General features: G+C 42.6%; 1 protein-coding gene across 2 annotated transcripts in view; it reads right to left on the bottom strand.

Annotated features, from left to right (window-relative positions):
• RAB8B (RAB8B, member RAS oncogene family) overlaps positions 1-7,718 on the bottom strand; it is an 87,026-nt gene extending 79,308 nt beyond the window's left edge. The window contains exon 1 of one of the 2 annotated variants that reach the window (XM_011967743.1): positions 7,454-7,718. In XM_011967743.1, coding sequence (XP_011823133.1) covers positions 7,454-7,577 — 124 coding nt within the window. In that variant the 5' untranslated portion in view covers positions 7,578-7,718. The remainder of the gene's footprint in view (positions 1-7,453) is intronic. The other variant, XM_011967754.1, reaches the window with a different exon arrangement.
• Positions 7,719-10,856: the final 3,138 nt, after the last annotated feature.

The following is a 10,856-nucleotide window of genomic DNA, read 5'->3' as shown; positions in this document are numbered from 1 at the left end:
AGAATAAAACATAACCATAAACATCAACACTACAGACATATGCTATTCCAGTGAGATACACAAGGGGTCTATATAAAAATATTTATATAAATTTTTTTTTAATAGAATTTGGCCTTATTCAACCCAAACGCCTAGTCCAGGTCTAATCCACTCACTACCCTGTCACTCAAATGAGTGCTCGGCAGAACACAGACACAAACACAGCTCCATCTGCTAATTAAAAATGGGCATGAAACTGTTAACAGGCATCTGTTGCATTGTCTGAAGCTAATGGGCAGAGACAAAGCTGAAATGGCTCTTATAATGCAAACCCAGTGATTTCACTCATTTTCTATTTGGTATTTATGTTAGTGGGGGGTTGGAAGCTGGTGTTAAAACAGCTTATTATGGAGACTGAAAGATAAGCGAAATATCTTTGATAATCTAAAACAACCCTTTAAAACTGATTATGGAAAGATATATAGCATTTTATACTGGGGGAAGTAACATTCCTGTGTTAAGAGTCCAAATTAAACACTTTTCATCTTAACTCAAATATCATCTAATAATCTACAATATTGTGAAAGAGAAGAGTAACAAATTCAAGCTATGCTTTACAGCTCATATAGGGCTTTCACAATTCATCCCTTCATCCATTCATTCATCCAGTGTGTAGACATTTAATACAGGCCTTGGAGATTTAAAAGGTGAACATGACTTGATTTTTGCCTTAAGGAGCTCACAGCAACTCTGAAAGGTAGACATAGTATTCTTATACTATGTTATAAGAAACTAAGGCCCTAGAAGGATAACTGACTCCCCAAAGCCCACAAAGCTAGAAGAGCAGATGCCCCGTGGCTCTTAATTCAACACGCTATCTCCATAATGCCAAACATGCCAGTCCACTTCATCTGCCCGTAAAATGAAAATAACTTAAGGCTTTTTCATGTCAATACCAGCTCTGATAAAGGATCTATTTTAAAGTACTGGAACCAGCACACATCCTTGATGGCCATGCCTGCTTTGCAAGCTGGTAGCTCACAGGCGTCATCTAGCCCACAGACATGTCTGTTTGGCCCTTACTGTAATGACTCTCACATTGTTTTTTGTTTGTTTCTATTAATTGCCCATAAAGTTCAATTTTTATGAGAAATTTTCAGCAAATCTTGAAATACGTGATGATTTTCCAGCATGGCAATGGTAAAGCTGCAAATAAAAAGCAGCCACTACCTCAGAGAGGGGAATATATACAATCCAGGGTCCACATCACACCCTGCTGCTTCCCATTCTGGTCCACTCCCCTTATTCATAGTTCCCACCAGACCCAATTGAGTTTGCAACCCCTAACCTAGGCAGTAAGAATCTACAATCTTACCTTGAATTTCCCTTTTTATGTTTCTATGGCTACTTGCATTTCCGAAGCTTAGCGATATCATACCCCACATTACTCGCCACCTAAAATTTACTTCCCCATCCTCACCCCAACCCTCTTCTCATGCTATGAAAACTCTATTCCTGCAAAATATTCTCAAGTAACAGTTCTAACACACAGGAGAGCTGATGTCCAGAGCTGGGCGCAGACAGGAGGACCTAGACTAGAGCCGACCTGAGGCCGACAGCTCCCTACCCATCCACTTCAGGATCTATGGTTCTTTTCAGATTCAGTTATGGAATTCAATTCAAAAATATACTGCTAAATTTTTCTTTGTCCTCACAGACTATTTACCTCTAAAACAATACCTAAACCTATTTCCCTCCAGCTTTTCTCAGTGGATCCAAACAATCTCGCTGCTGTTGCCAAGAGAACCTCCTCCCTGACTTGCTGCCTGCAGAACAGCTGGTGAAGCTCTTCATTAAAGTACACATTCTTCAGACCGATCCATATTTGTACCCAAGACTTAGTTTCCCCATGTCCATCCTTTATATGTAGGAAGGCTTTTTTCATTCACTAGAACATGGATTGAAGAGATGAGTTTAACCCTTTATGATCAAGTATTAAATTCAACTTTTTCTGAACCAAAGTCATTATCAAAGCTATCGCTTAGATGGGAAATCTACTGGCAGCTTTGAAAGAACACAATGACATTAAAATAAGGCTTTATGTACAAAATGTTCAATTTGAACTTGCATGTTCCTTGCATATTTTTGTTTGAGAAGCTGAAACCAAGGAAAACAACTATGAAAATGAAAATCAACTTGCTCTACATATCTGGACTATGCTCAGCCAAATGTTGATATCATCTTGGATAAAAATGTAAATATGACAAAGTTTGTTTTTCAGTCAATAAGTCTTGATAAAAGCTTTGAAATGCTACCAACCAAAAACAGTTTTTAATTTTAAGCAAGGATCAGCAAACTTTCTACAAAGAACCAGTTAGTAAATATTTTTAAGCTTTGTGGGATACATATGGTCTCTTGTGCATATTGCTTTATTTTTTAACAACCTTTAAACAAATATAAAAACCATTCTTAGCCTGTGATCTGCACAAAAACAGACTGCAGGTCACACTTGGCCCATGGGCTGTAGTGTGCCAACCCCAGATTTTAAGGAAAGTGAACCCAAGAAAAATATCCAATGTTACAGAATAAAATGTCTAAAAGTACTCTGATGAGACTAAGCTGCAACAATTACCGACATACCCCCATTCATATGATTTTATTAGTTACTTTATGTATGGAAGAAATTCTAATGATGGGATACACTTTCTTCTCCTAATCTGAAATTATAGACACAGAAAGAAAGGGCAAAGGACTACCATGCACTGAGTTATTCCAGAATAAAGTCCAACAGAACTCAGAGTCATTGTAGTAACATTTGCTATTCACCTGAACAGACCTGGCTAATCGAAATGGAAATGTCTCAACTTCCCTCACATAAAGGCGTATGTGCAAACTCTACTTCTTCCCTGGAAAAGGTGATGACTTGAATTAATGCGGATAATCATACTGATTAGGAATAGTAGCAGCTCAGTTGTGAAAAGTGACACAGACTTGAATTTGGGGTTTCGCTACAGGATCTGCTATAATCAGCTGTGTAATTTTCAGGGTGTCAAACCTTCATTTTTTTTATTTATAAAATTGGGACAGGAATAAAGTAGATAATATCTAAGACTCTTCCTGCTATTAAGCTATGACTATACTAAATAGTGAAACCACTCAGGAAATACCTAACAGGAAGAAGGGGGCAGGGCAGGAGAGAGATGGCAAAGGGAAGAAGCTCTGATTGTCCTGTCAAGAGGACAGGGCTGGGTTATCTCTTTTTGTTCAGCCAGCACCTTTTTCTGTGTAGAGCCATTTCAAGATGTCGGTATGCCCTCATATCAATATTAAAATGCATCCATTTCCCATAGGAAATATAATCTATAGCTGACTGTATTATCATTCCTAGTTGTCTTTATGTTACATTTTACAGGCATTTAATTAAATGTGTTTTTGTTTGTTTGTTTGTTTTTTGTTTTTTTGGGACAGAGTCTTGCTCTGTCACCCAGGCTGGAGTGCAGTGGCGCGATCTCGGCTCACTGCAAGCTCCGCCTCCCAGGTTCACACCATTCTCCTGCCTCAGCCTCCCAAGTAGCTGGAACTATAGGTGCCTGCCACTATGTCTGGCTAATTCTTTGTATTTTTTAGCAGAGACGGGATTTCACTGTGTTAGCCAGGATAGTATCAATCTCCTGACCTTGGGATCCGCCTGCCTTGGCTTCCCAAAGTGCTAGGATTACAGGCGTGAGCCACTCTAGCCAATTAAATGTTAATTATGATTACATAGGGTTTTTTAGAGCCAATAAAAAAAAATTCAATTTTCAAACATTTGAACTGAAAGGCGGGTTGGTCCTAGGCACTGGACCAATAATTTCAAATGGATAAAACATCCCTTCTTCATAGTTAACTAAATTATTGACAGATATCCTAGAAGATCTTCAATAAGTAAGATAAAATAAAATCTACCTTCCACCACCCCTCAAAGAGCAAAAAGAAAATTGAGGGGACCTGCGATATCGGAGAATATAGCAAAACCTTATTTATTTACTTATCTATTTATTTTTTAGAGACAGAATCTCGCTCCGTCTCCCAGGCTGGAGTGCAGTGGTGCAATCATAGCTTACTATAATAACCTTGAACTCCTGGGCTCAAGTTACCCTCCTGCCTCAGCCTCCTGAGTAGCTAGTATTAAAGATGTGCACCACTCCACCTGGCTAATTTTTTAATTTACTTTTTGTAGAGATGGGGTCTTGCTGTGTTGCCCAGACTGGTGTCAAACTCCTGGCCTCGAGTGATCTGCTTCAGCCTCCCAAATAGCTACGACTACAAGCACACACCACCACGTTTGGTGAATTTTTGTATTTTTGTAGAGACAGAGTCTCGCTATGTTTCCCAGGTTGGTCTTGAACCTGGGGCTTCAAGTGATCCTCCCACCTCAGTCTCCCAAAGTGCTGGGGTTACAAGTGTGACCCCAGCAATAGCAAGACCTTAGAGAAGTGAGAAGAAGAAAGTATCTGTGAGACAACTGTATCTGGAATCAAAATGACTAATTGTCTCCTTCCCTTCTTGATGACAGAACCCCTATCAAAACAGTGTCGAAAGATGGCAGATTCCCGTTTTTAAAACTACTAAAACTTTGACAAAGCAAAACTAAGACTTAAAATGTATCTTCATGGGAAGAAACAGACACCTATACATATCTACCAAAACACATACACACAAACCCCAGGCGTTAAGAAATGCATCTTTCCCGTATGACACAGAGCTTATCAAGTGTTGTCAGCAATGCTGTGGCAGACCTCATCAAAACCCAGTCAGAAAAGCACAGGAACTTACACACTTAGGTACTTCATGACTAGGGAGGAGACGGGCTGTCACCTCAATAACTTCAGATCACCTGGGAATGAGGTGAGGGGCATGCAGGGAGTGGCTGCTAGAGATGTCAACACCCAAAATCTATACTTGTAATCAGTGAAGAGTCTGTGGAACCAGAATGATGCTAACATTCACCTTATTTTCCCAGCTTAATTTTGACTGCAGAGCATTAGGTTTCAGGTACATAAATTCTGCTGTTTGAAGGCAGTGTGCTACCACTTCCTGTTGGAGCTCTGGGGCTAAATAAGAGGTACGGGATTTCCCCTCCTCCACGTCAACTGAAGACACAGCTCACAGCCTCTTTTTACCACATCCACCTCACAGAAAATATAAAGACCAAGATCTCACATGAGATTCACCTCCTTTTCATGTTCACTTCCTATTCTAATCTGTTTCAGAGCACTGGTTTTCATGCCTTCATAGCTGTCACCCTCCAAAGAACCTCATTTCCATCATTTTTTGAAGTCCACTGATAGACTTGAACCCTTCAAAATGAAAAGTAATTTTTAAAAGGTACTATTTTAAAAGGAAGCAGACACCCTTAAAGGAAACATGGGACAAAAATTAAGGGAAAAACAGAAAATGAATAAAGCTATCACAAACAAGCAAGTTAAGAAGCTTAACAAAAACAGCATCAGTGAGATTCACTTACTTTCACGGCAGGAGATACTTCTGGGAGGCTCAAATACAGAATGGACAAAAGGACACCCACTCAACTTGTTAGAAATTATCCTTTACCATCTGTACCGCAGTATGCATTCAACAATGAAAAGTCATTATTTGAGGCTTTGAAATTAATACCAGTGTCAAAAATTAACGCCCTTTAGTTGCTGTACCAGCAGCTACCACCAAATCTTAGGAATATACTTTAGAGATGACATTTAAAATCTGCTTTTTCAGAAAAGAAAAAGTCCCACTCAAGACTGACTGCCAAGAACTTGCAATTCAAACTTCCTTAAGCCCAGACATCATAACACCCAGGAGATTTTAGACCGTTCAAGCTATATGAAAGAAGCCAGAATGAGCAAACAAACCATAGCCTTTTCTAATACTTAAAGAGTGTTCTACACCAAATACTCTTTTTTAAAAAAAAGATAAATTATTTTTAAAAATACACAAATATTTAAACACACGTATTACCAAAGCACTAGCTCTCTATTATTTCCCAACCCAGAAATTCATGGGGAAATATGCTGTAAGAACCATATGAAAGATGCCTAAATAAGCCACTATTAGAGGCCAGAAACATCACCAAGACAACCAAAAGCTGAGATATTCTTAAGGTACTTAATTAACCTGCAGCTATTTAACAGGAGAAATGATGTTAAGGTGGTCACTTCTAAGACAGCTTAAAACCAGCTTTGACTTGGTCTTCAGTTTATGGTAAGTTAAGAGATTTTGTTACCTGAACACAGGGTCTTCCAGCACAAAAGTAGAAAGGACAGCTCCCAGCCAAGATCAGAAAGACTCTTGAATCAATTGGAAGTAACTTAGAGGTGTATCACATGTTGTGATTCATTTAACAATAATTAGAACCAAAGCAAAATATCCAGGGAGGCAGGTAGAACATAAGATCAATTCCTTGGCTGAGAAGTTGTTAAACATTCAAACCCAAGGATTTAAAATACTGAGAAGTCTTGCTTCTCAGGAGATCATAGTAAAGAGGTGAACCATATTTTCCTGACCACATCATTTCCAAAAGTCACCAATTCCCTTAACATCCATTAACACTCACAGAACAAATTAACGCTCTACAGACATTATTCCATCATTAGTCACATTTTGCTTTCTCCTGCACTTGATCCAAAGGAAGTAAAGAGAACATGGTAATCAGTTACTGGAGCAAGTCCTGCGCCCCACTACTTTCCATTTCCTCTCTTTTCCATCTCCTCTGTCTTCTCTGCTCAACCTCCCTTTACTATGATGTTGCTTCCTCTTTTCCTTTCTGTCTCACACCCAGATATCCTTTACTTTCTCCACCAAGTATCCTCATTCCGCCCTCTGATCCCTTGAACTCTTCTTCCACCTACAATTTTCTTCTGCCCCCTCCTACGACATCTCGGTCCAGACCTCCTGTGGCCAGCCGTCCCCTTCTTCCTCACCTCCTGACCGCTCATTCCCCTGAATTCCCTTCCAGTTGCCTGGTTCTCACCTCTCTGTCCCTTGTGTCCTCTGTCCCTTTACTTCACATCCCTCTCATTGCCCCATCCCTCATTTCCCCCTTCACATTTCCTTCCTCTCCTGTCTTTTAATCCATTTGCACGTCCACTATACCCTTCTCTCTCTACACGAGATTTCCTGCGTCTTCCCCCAACACATTTTGTCCCTCAAAGACCCCTCCCTGTCAGTCTGCAAACCCTCTCGTTCCCCCAATACCCCTAGTCCTTGTTCCTCTGTTCCCCTTCCCCTTCCTTTGCCCCCAAGTTACCCCTTCGCCCTAGCCTCACGTTCCCGCTCGCCCCTCTCCCTCAAACGCCCTCACCCCTCTCAGTGCCCCCGCCACCTTGCAGTCCCCGGGATCTCCTCTCCCGGGCTCCCAAGCGCCCCCCGCCCTCTCCCCGTCCCCTCGTACCCGCCCCCCAATTCTCTCCCCGGTCCCGGGCCGCGGCCCCTCCCTCACCGATGGTGGAGATGAAGGTGGTGTTGAAGGCGTCCTCTGAGAAGCGGAACAGGAGGCAGGTCTTGCCCACCCCCGAGTCGCCGATCAGCAGCAGCTTGAAGAGATAATCGTACGTCTTCGCCATCTTCTCGCTCCGGCCCTCTGACCGGGGAGCCAGAGGAGGCAGTGGAGAGAAGCGAGGAGGGGGCCGCGGGCGAGGGGGCGTGCCCGCCAATCCGCCGCTGCTCGCTCCGCCCCGCGCCCCGCCCCTCCTCTCAGAGAAGGCCTGCGCGCCCCTCCCCGTGAGGCCAATCCGCGAGGGCTTCGTCATCACCGCCCGCGCCCCGGGGCTTCATGGGACTTGTAGTTCCTCCCGGGAGCCTCGGGCGTGCCCCGCGCGGACTGTCCAGGCGGCTCCAGCGGATAAAAGACCTGCTATGGGCGGGGTGACAGGGTGGAGGCGTTTCCACCCGAGCTGGGACGGGACGCCCCGTTTCGAACTCTGCTGGTAGAGCCGCCGGAACTTAACTTTGTAATTTCTTTGTGTGAGGGCGCCTTCCAAATCCAGGACCTCAGAATCAGAGCCCCGTAGTTCCCGCATCTCTTCCGCCGAGACCTGGAGCAAAGATGCTTTCTTTCCTTGGCGCTGCTGTGGCGCAGCCTACGGGTTATCTGCAGAGTGCATTATCCAGCTTCTCCCCCAGGCCATGCCCAGAACCACTATAACGCCCCTCCGGCAGCCCCTCAGTCACAGAGCTGAGAAAGAATGGTTACCATGCTAACTCGAACCTCACTCGTGCCCCCTTCTTCAAGCCACACAGACCAGAGCCAAATACGATGAGTATTTAGAGAATCTGCTACGCTGATCGCTCCTCTCTCCTCGCAGGAGGATGGATTTTTAAATCTGGGAAACCTTGTGCTACAGGTCTGTGCCCCATAAAACTGCAAGCGTCCTGTGAGGCGGGAACCGGGCCACGGGAATTTAGAGAGTAAGATTTGAATTTAGTCTTGGGTTTGCTGCATAACCGCTGTGACAAGTCACGCAAACACTGTACTTTTCAGTTTTCTCATCTGTAAAATGGATATGAAACAATATACTTCATAGGGTTCTAGTGAAACTTAAATAATGTGGAAGTTCTTTGAAACCCATAAGGCATTGTTAGCATTGATGGTAATATTCATTAGTCTTCAGTAGGCTCTCACTTAACTGATGACGAATATAGGGGGAAACAGTATTCTGTTATACTGAAGTTAATCCTTTATTATTTATTGTCTTAGGCTAATTCTTTGTTTTGTGGGTGTATTGTTCAGTCCCCTTTCATTTGCTAGTGGCAGAAACCCAACCGGATTAGCTGTTGTGAAAAGGGAGTTGACTGGTTCAGGTAATGTGGAAGCAAAAGGCTAAGGAGGTGTGGGACCAGGAGTCCACCCTGCCAGGGCTCTCTGTCTCTCATCTGTTGTTCTCCCTTGGAAGTTTTAATTTCTAATATGTCAAATACGGACAGATAAAACCCACATAAACAAAAGCTTCTTGGAGTCTTCAATAATTTTTAAGAGGATAAAGGGGTCTTGAAACCAAAATATTTAAGAACCACTGGTCCAGACATTTACCATTTATCTTAGCTGTAAGGAAACACCTTCTGGAAGGCTAGAGGTTATTAAGGGAACCAGTGGACTCCACCATTAGTGGAATAAGAAAAGAAAAGAAAAAAAACGTGGACAGTTAGTTGAACAAGCCAGTAGGCTTTTTAAGACACATACTGTGTGCCTTGTGACTTTACGAACAGTACCACTGATAATCCATTCTCGGTCGCATTGTGGCAGAAGACTTAGTTGGCCCTGGAATTGGCCTTCATTTTCTATGTGGGTAAAAGATGAAATACATCATCATTAACTTATTGATCATACAGTAGCCAGAGGGCTGCTGCTGCTGCTGCTTATGGAATGTCTCATTCCTAGAGTCCACTAGATAGGAACAAAGCTCTAATGAGGTCAAAGTCACAGTGTCTGCCCCTAATGAAGAAGGATTCTGCTCTCTGGCACAGGCAGAGTCTCCTTGCCCAAGCCAGTCCTTGAGCAAGCCTCTGAACGTGACTTCAGCCATGGTCTGAACAGTGTGGATTGTTCTATACCTTCCTCCTCATTCCTGGAAAAGAAGGGGGAAAAATTCCGCAAAGACGAGTGAAATTTCTTTCTTTTTAAAAATGTATATTTATGGCCGGGCACGGTGGCTCACGCCTATGATCCCAGCACTTTGAGAGGCCGAGGTGGGCGGATCACGAGGTCAGGATATCGAGACCATCCTGGCTAACACGGTGAAACCCGTCTGTACTAAAAACACAAAAAGTTAGCCGGGTGTGGTGGCGGGCGCCTGTAGTCCCAGCTACTCAGGAGGCTGAGGCAGGAGAATGGCGTGAACCCGAGAGGCAGAGCCGAGATCGCGCCACAGGGCGACACAGCGAGACTCCCTCTCAAAAAAAAGAAAAAAAGTATATTTATTAAAATCATGTTTAGTCCCACTGTCTGTATGCAACTATTATCATTCTCTTTCTATATGAATCAAAATGTAGAAATAAAAATGTAGAATAAAAATGATACGGTAAAGAACTTAAGTTCAAAAGAGAAACTAGCATTAGGAATTTTAAAGTCCTAAATTTTCTTAGGGGAATTTTGTTAATTGGTGGGAATTTTAAAAAATAATAATGTTGTCTTATTTTCACTTCCCCAGTTTTTCTCTGCTACCAAGTATATATAATACTGGGACTTTCTAGCTGGTAAGTTTGTGCACCACTGTTGAACCATTCAAGCATTTTGACATATTGATACTACTTCAAAAAGAATTAGTTTTTTTTCTCTTACACATTATTCATTTTCCTATTTTGTGCCACAATGTTATTTAGATATCAGAGTCTGGTAACAGTAACTGAGTACTCTTGAATGAAGGCATTTTGCTCAAAGGACTGGACATTAATTATATCTGTAGCACTACAGTTACCTAAGGTAGCAGGTTGCTGGTTGCCACTGTTCCTTCTTTCTCTGAGAGCTATCAGTGGACTCCGTTTTAAACTCAAGTTACTATGCTCTGAGTGAACCACATCAATACTTTCTGTCAGTTTCCCAAGCCCACCCTATAAATACTACATGACTGCAGAGCACTAGGCAGACCAGCACATTCAATTTGATTTAGCGAATGTTTATTGAAGCCTTCTATAGGGTTAACATTGTACATGACAGCTTGACTACAGTAATCTAGATGTCCAAGGAGTCTACCTGCTGTGAATTTTGTCAGACCAACACTCTTTCTGCTTTTGGAAAGCTACTCCTCTTTCTAATGGTGACTGTGAATCATGTCACTTCTCTGCATATGCCACAGAGGTAGGCATATGACCCAGGCTGCGTCAATCCGAGTTCTTCCCTGTGAACT

Source organism: Mandrillus leucophaeus, unplaced genomic scaffold, assembly GCF_000951045.1.
Source record: "Mandrillus leucophaeus isolate KB7577 unplaced genomic scaffold, Mleu.le_1.0 Scaffold12, whole genome shotgun sequence".
NCBI lineage: Eukaryota > Metazoa > Chordata > Mammalia > Primates > Cercopithecidae > Mandrillus > Mandrillus leucophaeus.
The sequence above is the reverse complement of the archived record's forward strand: the minus strand, read 5'-3'. Positions and strand labels throughout refer to the sequence as shown.